At 49.5% G+C, this 14,214-nt stretch overlaps 1 protein-coding gene across 1 annotated transcript in view; it reads right to left on the reverse strand.

Annotated features, from left to right (window-relative positions):
* Positions 1-650: 650 nt before the first annotated feature.
* TTLL4 (tubulin tyrosine ligase like 4) overlaps positions 651-14,214 on the reverse strand; it is a 37,092-nt gene continuing 23,528 nt past the window's right edge. Inside the window, 15 exon segments of the mRNA XM_053668855.1 lie at positions 651-3,015; positions 3,551-3,639; positions 4,001-4,071; positions 4,215-4,425; positions 5,057-5,159; positions 6,473-6,607; positions 7,297-7,431; positions 7,723-7,821; positions 8,115-8,237; positions 9,534-9,662; positions 9,899-9,981; positions 10,082-10,273; positions 10,970-11,046; positions 11,382-11,492; positions 11,920-12,041. Coding sequence (XP_053524830.1) covers positions 2,853-3,015; positions 3,551-3,639; positions 4,001-4,071; positions 4,215-4,425; positions 5,057-5,159; positions 6,473-6,607; positions 7,297-7,431; positions 7,723-7,821; positions 8,115-8,237; positions 9,534-9,662; positions 9,899-9,981; positions 10,082-10,273; positions 10,970-11,046; positions 11,382-11,492; positions 11,920-12,041 — 1,843 coding nt within the window. The 3' untranslated portion in view covers positions 651-2,852.

Genomic DNA, 14,214 nt, shown 5'->3' on the forward strand with positions numbered 1-14,214 from the left:
TTATGTGAAATATTTAACCAAAGAAATAAATCCCCAACGCAGAGTCAAACAGAACGAATGGCAGTGTTTCTGTGTGCTCTGGGGTGAAGGTGGGGGTGATGAGGCGTCTCAACCCTGTTCTGGGACTTCTCTGCCTCCAAAAGGCTCCGCGGCTGCTTCCCTTGGGCTTTCACACCTCCCACCTGCCTTTCCCTACCCAAAGCAGGTTTTGGAGAGCAAGGGAAGGGAGGGGTAACCATCAAGTAAGTACCCTCTTAAGTCCTAAGTAACATTTTACTGTTTTACTTAATTTTCACAATCCTGTAGTGTAGGTATTATATTCATATTATTTTTAAAAAGACGCAGAAGTTAAACAGCAGCTGAGGCCACGTGGCAGGACTGAGCTCTGAACCCAGGTCAGCTTGGCTCGTTTCTCAGCACGGTGCCATCTCTTCACCGCTGTTCACTCGGAGTCGCTGAGTTTGTCACCCACCCTGGGTCAGTCTACAGCACACAGCAACAGTGACCACCCGCCTGGCCCGCTACCCCGAATCCTCACTCCAGGGCTCCAGAAATACTCCGTACTGCATGCCCCTTTCTCCAAACAGGGACTGGGTGAGTTATCAACTTAGGAAAACCACCAACATGTTTTGACATTTATTCTACTACAATCCCAAATTTAAACTTTCAAAGAAACCTCACTACTTCTCCAAAATTCCTTATTTAGCTGAGTTCCTTATCCTGTGGGTAGGTGTTGCTAAGTAAGTATGCAGAAAGCTTAGTAAGATTTAATTTTCTGTCAAGGGTGAAATGGAAATAGGATACATAAGCCCCATTCCTCCTCCCACCCAGCAAAACGCATCTATCGGATACTCAAATGTGATGAAAATTAAAAACAATGTATGTATAAACAGATCTTACACCAAGGCCACTCTATTTTCATCAGTCATTTGATTTCCTAAGTCCTGCCTGCCCCATCTGCATTTCCATTACGCTGCAATGCCGGTCCCCTCTCCAGCCACACAGATGGAGATGGCCTGGCTGTGCTGTCAGGATGCTTGAAAGGCAGGCCAAAGAACTGAAGCTGGTTTCCAAGGACTAAACCAGCTCGGGAAGGCAGGCCTCTACACCTAAGCCCTAGACCAGAGGACAAAACTGCTTAAGCAGGTGGCTAGTTTTCTTAGGAAGGCTGCTTACCGTCCTCGACACAAGATTCATTGTGACACTTCTGCACTGACGTAGAACAAGAGGGAGTTGGCATCAGTGACTTCTGCTGGGCCTGAACTTGAAGTCCTTACTATGGAGCAGCAGGAGCTGCCCCCAGCGCTCTGCCACCGAGCTTCCTTCCCAACTGTCCACGCGGCCTTCACACTGGCCAGCACAGCCACCTACCTGTGTGGCCTTACCTAGTGAGGCCTCTTGGAGACTTTCCCTTGGCTCCATCCCAGCTTGCCACAGCACTCCAGGAGCTATGAAACAGGATGGCCTCCATCTTTCCGGGGCTCAGAGAATGAAGGCAGAGCCCAGAGTGGGACTGTGAACCTCTGCCTGATGTGCAATGGGGAAAACTTGGATGTCACAGACAGGGGCCAGTTGGCTTCCCGCTGAGCCCTGCAGCTAGAAAAATGAAGTAAAGGGATCATGAGGCCAGGGAGGGGGCGAGCAGCAACCAGGAAGTGCCAAACTGAGGAGCAGTGTAGCTCGAGTGAAAACCACCTTTCTGATCCAAGCTCTCCCACCTTTCATCCCCTGGACTCCACCCTGCCCCAGGAGTCCAGGGGTAGACTTTCTGGCTCAGGTGCTCGTGTCCTTGGAGATCTGTCTGGATGGTTCACTCAGTCAAATGTATTCAACAGTCACTGCTGTACTGAGTCTTGGGGAGAGGTAGATTCAGTTGAGAGTACAAGAGTTTAGCCCACAGTCCGACTGGAAACCCGTCCTACAATGGTGACTGCTCCTGGAACCCCTCTGCCACAGCAGCAGCCTCTGCCTGTCCGTGTGACCCGTGAGCCCAATCAGAGATGGCAAAGGGAGTAAACACAATGGGAGCCTTCCTGGGGGTTGTGGGGAAATCGCAGTCCCCTCCACACTCCCACAGGGATGTGTCCTCGCATATATGGACACAGGCAACCAACTGGCATTATCGAGGTTCCTTCACTGGGGCTGTAGGAAATGCACAAAGTTCACAGAGCCTCTTCCCCTCGGAAAAGCAAGAGCTGAAGAGGTAACGCCCATGACTGAGAAGTCTAGAAGGCTGACCAAGCAGTGACATGAAGTCAGAATAGGAAGACCCAGGGCTACTGGCAGGCGGATCTATGAAAAGACAAATGGTCTGCAGGTGGGGAAGCTCGCAGGACTAGCCTAACAGGAAACGGTGTCGTCACGTCCTAGCCGCTCCCTGTGTGCAGAAGTCTGGAGGTTTCTGAAAGTGGCTCCTCAGGACAGAGGGCGGGGAAAGGAGAAAGGGCGACGAGAGAGGAAATGCGAACCTTCAGGGGAACCTCCTCCGTTTCAAAGGACCTCAGGCCTGTCTTCTCCCCTTAACTCTAATTCGATCAGTGCACCGAGGCCTACAACAAACCACACACGGCTCTCTGAAGGCAGAAACCAAACCCGCTTTATAAGACTGAGTGGCCATCACTGGCTTCTCTGCTGCGATATGACGTACCATCCGGTGAACCTTCCTGACCCCCTCCCCACCCCCACTACCCTGCCAGCCCTCCGGACACCCATCTCTGTAATTCATCCATTTCAAAAAATACTCTGAAGAGGGGTGAGGTGGAGGGCGTGGGGGTTCGGGCCAGCCAGCAGGCCAGTTCCTGTGAGGTAGCTAACGCTGGTGCTCCTGGGCAGGGGCTAGTGAAAGAGGCCAGTCACGGGCTCACAGCAGCCAGGAGTGAGTCACCGGTTGACTGGGACATGGGGGAAGCAGAGAATCTCGAAGTCTTCCCAGAGTACTTGTGTACAGGCAGGATCTGCGTGGAAAGGCTGGGCTCGTTGCTAGTGTCCTCGCTGTCTTTTGAGGAAGTAGGTTTCCTGGGGGAAGAGGAAAAAAAAGGCGAGCGTGGGTCTTCCTGGGCTTGGGTGGAGCCCCATCTTCACAGAGCGGTGGGATTCCCTCGGAAGAGCTGCGTCTTCTGAAGGGAACGGGGACAAAGAAATGGCTGAGACTTCAACTTGTGATCTGCCCTCAGTCTGGACCAGGCATTCGTGACATTATGGTGTTATAGACCACAATTAGAGGCAGGTCTAAATGACTGTAAAATATATTTTATTTGTCTGAAGGCTTGAGAGCTTCAGTGTAGGTGTGAATGTGTGTGAGGCTATAGGTTTCCTACAGCTAGTGACTATGGCTAAAAGTGGCCACTTCTGCAGATGACTCTGCTCAGCAAAGCTTCCTGGGCATCCCAACAGCCACCAGGCAGATCTCATAATCCGGGCAGAAAGAAAGGAACGAAACTCCCCAAACTCACACAATTAATGTAATATTGTACATCAACTGTAATTAAATATTTTTGAAAAGTCTCTGAACTCACACCCAACACCCGCCCCTCACCCAGGCAGCACTCACCCCAGCATGCCAGTCTCTGGCTCGGGTGAAGCACTGAGAGTCACGTCGTCACCCTTTGGGACAGTCAGAGGTGATGTCGGGAAAGACCACTGGGAGCAAAGGAAACAATGAGGCTGAGCTGTCTGGGGTCAGGGCACTCTCTCCCAGCTCTGCCTCTGAGCGATGACCATGGGGCTCTCCCCTCCCCCACCCTCCAGGCCTGGGACCCTATGGGAAAAAGTCTTGGTTTTCTCCCTGTTCAGACAAAAAGTTGAGGCCACAAAGCACTTTCTGACCATTGAAATAAAGGTACCCAGGGAATCCTAGAGCCAACTATTCCTTTTGACAAGGAAAGGCCTCAGGGAGAAGTGAGAGCATCTGGACACCTGCCCAACCCAGGCTGCACTCCTTGGGCAGAGGAGGGAGGAGCCTGAGATGGAGCTGACCCCTCCCTCCCAGGGCATCACTCACCAGTGGAACAGGCTCAGAGATGGCTCCTGTGTGGAACCCTTTGTAGCACCAACTCCGAAGCAGATCTACTCCTAAGACAAGATTAGCAGGGGTGGGACTTAAGAAGGTGGAATCAATTGGCCAATTCTTCTTGCCAGGAAGGCCCATTTCTTGGTCTACAGAGATTTAATTTCTCACTAAACATCCCTTCCTGTGGGCAGGGAGGACACATCACCTTTGAGCTTGTTGCCATGGTACTTCTGTTCCCACTGGGTGGTGAGAATGTTGAAATATCGTGGCTGCTCAAAAAAGCGGAGATATCGAGAAGATATTCGAGAAGGAAAAATTCGTTCAAATTGACCCCGGCGAGAAAACTCATCCTCCATCTGGACCAGAACCTGAACGTCATCTGGTGTCAGGATATCCAGCACAGACGAATAAAAGTCCTACAGCCCAAGGAATAGGGATGAAAAGGATATATAAGCCATGGGCAGAGAATGAAGAAGCTGGGGACAGGGAGGACAACTAGGGTCACAGAGCCCCGGGATTCTCGGGGGACCACCAAGGCGGCCTGATGGTCAGCTCTGGACCTCATCTGTTCCCAAGTCTACTGAGCCTAGCTGGGGGATGAAGATACTCTGGGTCAGGGCGAGGGGAGCCACCGGGGCACAGAGGTTAAGTGATCTGTGGGATGAGATCAGTATCAGAATCCAGCAACTCAGATGTGGCAACAGCCCGTGTCTGCCACTCTTCCACCAGGCTCGCTCATCTGACTGGAGCCAAGCCGTCCAGGGGTTCACTGAACCTCAGGGAAAGAAACCCCAAGGGTCCACAGCTCTGAGGACAAAGGTGGGCTAGTGGAGCATTTTGCCGAGAGCGGTGGTTTTTGTACACATGGTAAAGGCCACCATTTCTCTCCTAGAATGACATGCATGCCAATGTATCTCTGCACGCCAAGGAGGTTGTGGAGCTGAGTTAGCAAACTCTGCCCTAGGCAGGAGAAAAAATGGTTGCCCTGGGGTTCCAAATGCTTGCACAGGGAAGCTTTCGGCTAGCACTGGGGAGGTAATCTCCTACCTGATCAGGAATTTTTTGGGTCAGGTAATAGGCTTTCTTCAACTTCTGTGCAGTGAACTGCTCCGGGGCCATCCGACATTTGTCCCTGGGGCAGCTGGGCAGGCTAGGGAAGGGGGCGGGAAGGGGGGAAGGGTAAGATCAGCAGTTTCACAAACCGAGGATGTGTGGAAAGTGTGTCCAGCCTAGGAAGACAGCCTTCTCAAAATGAGACAAAGAAACATGGACAGATGTTATTTGAGAAGGTTGGACTGCAATATACTCCATTCAGGCAGCCTCCTTGAAAGTCAAAGCAAGCACCATGGAAGAACTTAAGGAGTACAACGTGCTCTCTTTAGGTTGTATTTCAAAAGTTAAAAGAAAAAAAAAGAAACCCTGGAATAACTGCTGCATACTTCAGTTTAGTGAACACTTACTAAATAGCCAGCTCAACCCTATGGCTGTGTGATCCTGGACAAATTTCTTGACCTCCCTGCACCTCAGTGTCATCATCCACAGCACTGCAAATACTACTGAGAGAGACACAAACACGGCCTCCTGGGAGATCATGGGATGGCGGGTGTCGAATGCTGAATGGCTATAGCACAGAGCCACACGTGAGTCTAAAGTATGGTGGGGAAACAAGTTTTGCAACTGGCAACTTCAGAATTGAATTCCAGCTCTACCCCTTGGTGGCTGAATAACCTTAGATGGGCTACTTAATTGCAGTGGTGTTCAGCTTCCTCTTCTGTAACCAAGGATGCCAGTATCAGCCTCATGGGGCTGTTGTGGGGATAAGTTTCAGGTTTTCCTTACACACAGCAGTACCGGCTAAATACTGGCTCCCCTCCCTCAAGAGGGGTTCCAAGTGGTTTGGAGTATGGAGGAGACAGCCCACTGGGCTGGCTCTGTAACTACATCACCTTGAGTTAGGCTTTGATGGATGGAAGGAGTCAAAATAGGGAGGTCTGGCTGCAGGGAATTTCAAGGGGAAGAAAAACCATGAGCCAAGGAGGGGACACTATGAGGAAACAATGAGGTAACAAACATGTCAGAGAGGAGACTGGCTTAACTGATCTCTTGGGTCCTTCCAACCTTGAGGTTCTTTGGGGGATCTGGTTTGTCAGAGCATAGGAAGCAGAAGAGGGGTGAAGGGAGGGGTGCCTGGGAAAATGAGGCTGGGGCCTTGAATATCCACGAGAAGAGCTGACAGCTGAGTCCCCAGACCCTGTAGATTCCTGAGTGGGTGAGCAGCATAACCAAATGTGCGTTTAGGGACACAGAGGTGACAGAGGTGTGTGGGCAGACTACACATCTACGGGGCAAGTGGAGCAGCAAAGGAGACCAAGCAGGTGGGAGTGCCCGGCACCATCCCTTCTCACACTCATCACGGGGCTGTTCATGCTGCCAGCCAAGCCACGGAGAAGCGAGGAGGCTGACCTGGTGGTGGAGCTGCTGGAACTGCTGGAGCTGGAATTATCCTCGGCGTTGGGCAGGACAAAGCCCGCCAGGTTCAGAAGGTCACGGATCATCTGGCCTTTGATGCTGATGTCCAACGGAGAGTTGGAGTGGAGGCTTCGAGAAAGGATGCAAAGAGTGCTAAAAATACACTCCAAACTGGTTCCCATCCCATGTGCAAGTCAGTGCTAGCCCCACTTACTCTCTGGCTTCCCGAGGCTCAACGGGCTCTCACACTCAAACTCGTGAGCACCACCATGGGGTCTTCTTGCCCCACGGACAGTGAATAACCTCACTCAGGGTGGTCCTTGCCCATGACCTCCATTCACCAGGGGAGAGCAAGTGGGGGCAGCAAGTTGAAAACACGATTAAAAAACGTTTTTTAATGTTTACTGACTTTAGAGAGAGTGGAAGGGAGAGAGAGAGATAGTGAGAGAAAGAAACACTGATGTGAGAGGGGCAATACATCTATTGGTTGCCTCCCATATGTGCCTTGACCTGGGATTGAACCCGCAATCTAGGTAAGTGCCCTGACTGGGAAATGTCTGGTATACAGGAAGATATCCAATTAACTGAGCCACACCGGCCAAGGCCAAAAGAACAATTTTAAACAATTCTCTTCATCCACAAAAACCCCTGAGATAATGGCACAGAACGAGTAAATGAGCAAACAAACGGATGGTGAAGGGAAAACACAAATTCTAACGAGGGAAAGGTCTTCCCAAAGTCAGCAAGACTGGAGAGGAAACAGGACCAGGAGGCTAAAGAAAGGGTCCTACTGTCAGTGCCTTGAGAACACCACCCACCTTGGGGAAATGTTGACTTCCAGGACCCAGGGCTTGAGGTTCTCATCCAGCATGATGTCGAAACCAAAGAGCTCGTGGCAGCTATAGGGCCGTCGCACGTACATCTTCAGCAGACTGGTCACGTAGGGTTCCGACCTGGCCACAGGGAGGAGGAGGGCCTTACCCAGAGCTGCCCCGCCAGTGGGGTGGCCCAAAGATGGGAGAGCAGCAGCAACCCAGAAAAAAGCAGCTCTCAAGAGAGGCCTCTGATCTGGGGACTGCTTCTAGGGATGGGTTTCAGGAGAAGAGCAGCATTTAATTCTGTCCACTCCTCCCTATTCTCAGAAACTGAACCACAGCTCAGTCAAAAGTCTAGAGCACAGCAGTGTGGGACCCATGAGAAAAGAGGGCATTTAGTGGCAGGCCCCACACCAGCGTGGGACTCACGAGATGATGGTTTTGACAACAACATCCTTTATCTTCTCCCAGATGGCGTCGCTATTGACTCCCTTCTGGCTCAGGTAGTTCCATAAAGCCTTCAGTGCCCTGCAACATGGAAGGGGCGGTGGGAGTATTTGGAGTTGTAGTCTATGAGTTGAGTGATGAAGAGAAAAAAGAAATAAGCAGCACAAAAATATTTTCTTCATATCTCTTCTTATGATGTTTTAAATAAAGACAGAGGTGAGCCTGGATACAAACAGACCAACTTGAATTGCCAAGTGTTTATATCATCTTTGAGTCTCATTTTAATCTTCCATTCACCGTCTCCCCGAACCTCCCCAGACCCCAGAACCCCATGCTCCTCTAGGTCTCTACTTCACGGGGACACTGTCTGGTACCATTTGTGGCCCTGGCAGGCTGTTTCATCCGCATTTGCCTGGTACTCAGTATTCTTTTTATTGACGCTGTAGTTGGTCAGGTGCATGAACTTGTTGCTGAGGCTCTTCATGGAAGGGGAGTACCTGCAAGTAGGGAGGAGAAAGGCAGAGGTAAGAAGGTGAGACGGCAGTCAGACAATGGTCCAAACGTCTCCCCAAATCCTGAGGAGGTGAAGGACAAGCAGGCAGATCCTTTCAGATGCACGAGAGCCTCAGAGTATGTCTGTTGGGAAGGTTTCTAGAACCACAGCTGAACTCCTCCCCTTTATCCACCTCAGTCCCACCAGACCCTCCGTGAGATTCAGTGAAGTCGAGGACCTCCTTATCTCTCCTTCCTCATGTGCTATTAGATTTATAATAAGAAATGCATAAATATCGGTCTTTGTCCCCAATTCCTGAGTTCCTGAAACCCTCATAAATCCTAAGTGTTAAGAGCACTGGGAGCACCTTCTGTTCTACTATTTGGCCTTTGGCCCTGGTTCCTGACACAGGGCTCCTAAAACCCTTGTGGTGTGCTGGGTAACAGAGTATTTTATTCCTATGAGGAGACTTTGGATGAGGGCTGGTCACCAGAAAGGCCAAACCATGATTAGAAGCTTGGAATTTTCAGCCTGGCCCCCCATTCTCTTGAGAAGGGAGATGGGCTGCAGATGGAGTGAATGAGCCACCGAGGCCTGTGATAAAGCCTCCATAAGTCCTAGAAGTACGGGGTTCGGAGAGTGTCCAGGTAAGTGAACACATGGAGGGGGTGGGAGAACAGTGCACCCAGAGACGGCACGAAAGCTTCCCTTCCCATGTGCCTTGCCCTGTACACCTCTTCCATCTGGATGTGCATCTGTATCCTATTTATACTGTTTTGTAATAAACCAGTAAGTATAAACCAACCATTTTCCTGAGTTTTGTGAGCCACCCTACCCAGCTAACAGAACCCTAGGAGGGGGTCATGGAAATTTCTGGTTTACAGCTGCTGGGTCAGAAGCACACGTGGCATCTCATGACTAGCATCTGCAGTGGGCAGTGGGGAGTCTCACGATGCTGAGCCTTTAACCTATGGGGTCTGATGCTATATCCAGAAAGACGGTATCAGAATTGAGCTACACTGTGCAACACCCAGCTAGTAGAGCAGAGATTAGCTTGGTGTAGGGAAAAAACCCCATATGTTTGGTGATCAGATGTGTCAGGAACAAGGTGTTCTGTGTAAAAGGAGATACAGAGGAGAAAAGGAAGACTGGGCTTTCCCAAATATACTCCGCCATCTTCCACGCTAACAGAAACTACCAAAACGTGTGTTATTTTTCTGTGGTTTCCTCTGGTTTCCCCTCCTCTCAGGAAAGCAAATCCCCAACACTGTTAGGGTGACACCTCACCACTGCCACATACTTGCAACTGGCAAAGCGGACGAGCCCATCTGAAAAGAGGTAAATCCGCAGAGGATCATAGGAGGTGACGTAAACATAGATGCGCAGATCAAATTTGCTGCCACTGATGAGGTAGGGTTTGTGCAGATACCTACATAGGGAAAGGCTGGCTTCAGGAACACGACAGATGGGACAGGGCTCAGCGGGTAACTGAGCCACGGCAAAAGCCAGCCAACAGTCCCTGAGATGAAGACCAAAAACACCTGGCCGAGGATGGTCTTTGGCTGGGCAGACAAAGGACTCAAAAACATGGTAAAAAGGGAACCTTTGGGGTGAGGAAATGAGAAATAGGGTGGGGAGTGGGATCTGAGCTGGAGACAGACTCACCTCTGTACCAGAAGGGGCCTTCGCTTAGGGAGCTGACTCCACTTGTGAATGACCTGGATGCCAATGCCTCGAGCGGATGCTGGCTAGAAGTCAAGTGCAAAGGAGGTGAGATTTGCTCGTGGCCTATACTCTGTTGTTCTCGCTCTCAGACAATGGCCTACCACCCCACTGTGACCCACTCACTGGTTTAACAATCCACTTCTGGCGGCTGCTGCTCTCCCAGGCTTTGCGCAGGAGCTTGGCATCCTGGGGCAGGATGAAGGACTGGGGGAAGAAACTGAACTCCTTCTTGCCAAAGCGGCTCTGCATGCGGGATAGGTTCCGCCACAGCCGGTCCTTCCGCCCAATTTGGAATGAACCCGGGAAGTGGTTTAGCTACCGGAGGGACAAAGGGTGAGAGCAGGGAGAGGACCCAGGTAAGACCCCGAGGAAGATGGTGGGACACACTATCCCATTCCAACTTCCTCAGTGCCTGTTCATCTTGTTATCACTGTCCCAGGGCCTCAAGTATTCAGCTGCTGAACACTCACCAACAGATGATTAAAAGACTAACAAAACAATGAAATTTAGTGACTTCTAGGAGTTGATAGTTCATGACACATAACATTGCTTAAGGAAGACATGATATCCACCTTGAATGCAAAGAAAAAGCTGTTTCCATGACAGCCTACAGGACAAAGACAGAAAAGTGCCTGGCCTTCAGTGAGGAGAAGGGAAAGGGGCCCACCATTTGTTCCAATGTGAGACCAGAGTCCTCTTTACAGATATTTGGCTTGGAGGAAGGGAGGAAGGGAGCAAAGGTGTATCGGATACAGGAGAAACATAATAACAGACACTGCATCTCAAGACACATTAGAGAATAAAGTGTCTCTGAGAGGCTGCGACTACCCACGTCATTGCAGCTGGACCACTAAGCGCATGTGAGCTGCTAGGGTCTCACGCTGCCCCCTCTCCTGTGCACTGTCCACTCTGTGAGCCCTCCTGACTTTGTGCCATCCAGCTCCTCCCCCAATACCAGTCTCCTCCTGTCTAGAACAAAGCCCTGAAGAACGCCCCGGGAGGGGCCCCTACCTTCTGATGCCCCAGAATGGATCGGAAACTGGGAGACTTCATGTGGTGACCCCAGCAGCCCAGCCAGTCATCATTTCCTATAGAAGGGACATCGGGGAGTCAGGCCCTGGGAGGGAGAGGCCCAGAGGCCCCAGAAATACCACTGGGCCTGGGCATAGCTCCTAGACCCTCTTTTCTAAGAGGCACCATGGAGCCGTCCTACATGAGGCCCCGGGGTCAGGGATTGAACGATGGCCCCCTTTCTTGCAATTTTGAGCAATAAGCTCTAGTCCAGAGGGAGTTCAGAGCTGTGTCCTCCTATAAGGCCGGCAACCTCAAGGCAGGATCCCCGCACTGCAGGAGGTACCTAGGGTTCTCTTCCTGCCCATCTGCTGGGGCTGAGCACAGGCTCACAGTAAGACGAGTGACTCACTCTTGCTGGTTTTGAAGTGCGACCGTCCGATGGTCTGCTTGACAATGTTGGGGGTCACTGTGCTCATCTTCCACCGGAGCAGCTTCCTCTGCTCCCAGGGAAGCTTCTCCACTGGGGACAGTGGGCATGGAGAAGAGCAGAAGAGTCATGGTTAGACGAAGGGAAAGATGGCACTGTTGCTCAACCTTCGCTGGGTAGAAAAGTCACTAAGTATGGTTCGTGATCTGAGTCTCAAAGGAGTACACTTTGGGGAAGAAAGGGGGATGCACAGGAGTGAGAAACACAAAAAGGAGGGGAGGTTGAAAGGGGAAAGAAACAAGGTTAGAGGGCAAGAACGAAGTCTAAGATTATGGGGCTGAGAAGGATCAGCTCAAGGATGAACAAGAAAAAGGTCCCCACACCGGTCCGGAGAACCAGGCAGGGAACCGAGCACAGCTGCCTGGAAAGCCCCTCCCCACCGTTTTGCCACCTGCTCCCAACTTCTTTCACTAGCATCCTTCCGGGGGCTCTCCTGGGCTCACACACTTGCCAGGTTTACCTTTCTCATCCCGAGTGCCAAAATAGATGGTAGGAGGCACGTTGGGAAAGAGACTGTAGGTGAGCGCTGGTCGGACAACTTTCTCATTGGAAAGAGGTTTGGTCGCAGCCTCCACACAGCCCCTAGGAAGAGAAACAGACATGTGGTTCTGGAAGGGAAAGCTGCAGCCCTGAAGCACTGTTACTATTACACATAATTTCCGTGGAGGCGCTGTGTTTTAAACTGTACTTCTATAATACAAACACAAGTGTTTGATAATTAGTTAGCAAATATTAATCAATAAGGTGCCAGGGCTAACTTATCTGCAGCCACACCATGAAATGTCACCTAAAGAAGGCTTTCCAATACTTCATTCTGTGGTACAGTTCCAGAATTCCCTTTTACGAGCCACGGGATGGGGAAATCCCTGCAAAGAATGGTTCTGAGGGCAGGTAATGAGGTTGGTGGGCACTGGCAGAGGGTGATACAAGTAGATACTTAGCGTAGATACTAGTAGTATGCTACACTAAGTCAAAGAGAAATAAATGAAGAGAGAGAATGGATAACATGGAGAATTTAAAAAGAGAAAAGGCAGAAAAGATCTAAGATGAGGCGTCCAGATTTTTTAAAAGAAGGAGGAAAAAAGCAACAGAGAGAAAAGAAACAGTGATACTTCTAACCCATATTTAGGTGTCTCTGAAGATAAACATGGTTGATTAGTGCTCTTCTCCGTTTGGGAAATAACTTGACCCCTGACTTTTATGTAACACTATGGTAAATACATCTAGGAATCTGAGGCTCTGGACCACGGGGTCCCCACAGTCATTTCAACAACAGCTCAGCCAAGGCTACCTCGAGGGGTCTCAAAACAGTGAATATCTCTGTCAGGTACCAGCTGACAGACCCAGACCATTTCTCCAAATAGCACTAAAGACAGAGAGAAGAGTATTGCTCTCTACAGTGAGCTGATATGATCCACAAATATTACTATTTAAGATTTATAGCCCTGGCTGGTGTGGTTCAGTGGATTGAGTCCTGGCCTGTGAACCCAAAGGGTCGCCAGTTCGATTCCCAGTCAGGGCACACGCCTGGGTTGCGGGCCAGGTCCCCAGTGGGGGCCACATAAGAGGCAACCACACACTGATGTTTCTATCCTTCTCTTTCTCCCTCCCTTCCCCTCTCTCTAAAAATAAATAAATAAAATCTTTTTAAAAAATGTATAAACTACTTAGTTTATAAAAAGCCATTCTACCTTATATTCTGCAACACAACAGAAGTGGGCACTGTTATGTAAAACATGAGCCTTTTAAACCTTAGAGGTTTTTAGTGAACTGTACTGTGTCAAGTTAAATATTAACTCCCAATTAAATAATGTCAATTAATTCAACTCTTCCTCATTTCCAAAATATTTTGCTTAAAAGGCTTTTAATTTACTATCAGGACTTAAGATCTGAACACTAAGGAGAATGAGTTAATTTAAAAACTAAGACAACTGAAATCAGACAATAGTGTAAGTCAACCATGACTGAAAAATAAAAAGCAAAGAAAGGGATGTAAAATGAAAACATTTTGGCAGTTTCTTAAAAAGCTACACATGCACTCCTGGGCATTTATCTTAGAGAGATGAAGACTGATGTTCATGCAAAGATATGTACATGACGGTTTATTTATAATAGCCTAAAACTTGAAACAATCCAAACAGCCTTCAACAGGTGAATGGTCAAACGAGCTGGTTGTGCCCGAACCACGGGATACTGCTCGGCAATGAGAAGGAACAAACCATTGGCACGTGCAACAACCTGGGGCACAGAATGTGCTGAGTAAAAAAAGCCAAGGCCAAAGGTTTCATTTGTGTGACATTCTTGAAATGACAAAATTATGGGACAAATTAGTGGTTGCCAGGGGCTAAGAGGGGATGGAGTAGGAGGAAAACAGGTGTGGCTATTGGAGCACCGGCAGGGATTCTCGCAGTAATGGAAATGCATCTTGACTAACGTCTTGGTTGTACAATATACCATGGTTTTGCAAGAGGTTCCCATGGGGGAAACTGCGTAAAGAATTCTGGGATCTCTACTAATTATTTCTTTTAACTGCATATTAATCTACAATAGTCTCAAAATCAAAAGTTTAATAATAAAAAGACAGAAATTTTTTGTTAGCTGCCTCTCAAGTGTATTGGACTTGTCCTCAAGAGACTTGGCTTCTGGTCCAGCAGTGCTGCAAACCATGACCTTGCAAGATACTTAATGTCTCTGGTCCTTGACTTTGACATCTGAGAAAAGAGGCTGGCCTTGATGACCTCCATCTCTAAAGTTA

Source organism: Artibeus jamaicensis, unplaced genomic scaffold (assembly GCF_021234435.1).
Source record: "Artibeus jamaicensis isolate MK-2021 breed Jamaican fruit bat unplaced genomic scaffold, CSHL_Jam_final contig_1015, whole genome shotgun sequence".
Classification (NCBI taxonomy): Eukaryota; Metazoa; Chordata; class Mammalia; order Chiroptera; family Phyllostomidae; genus Artibeus; species Artibeus jamaicensis.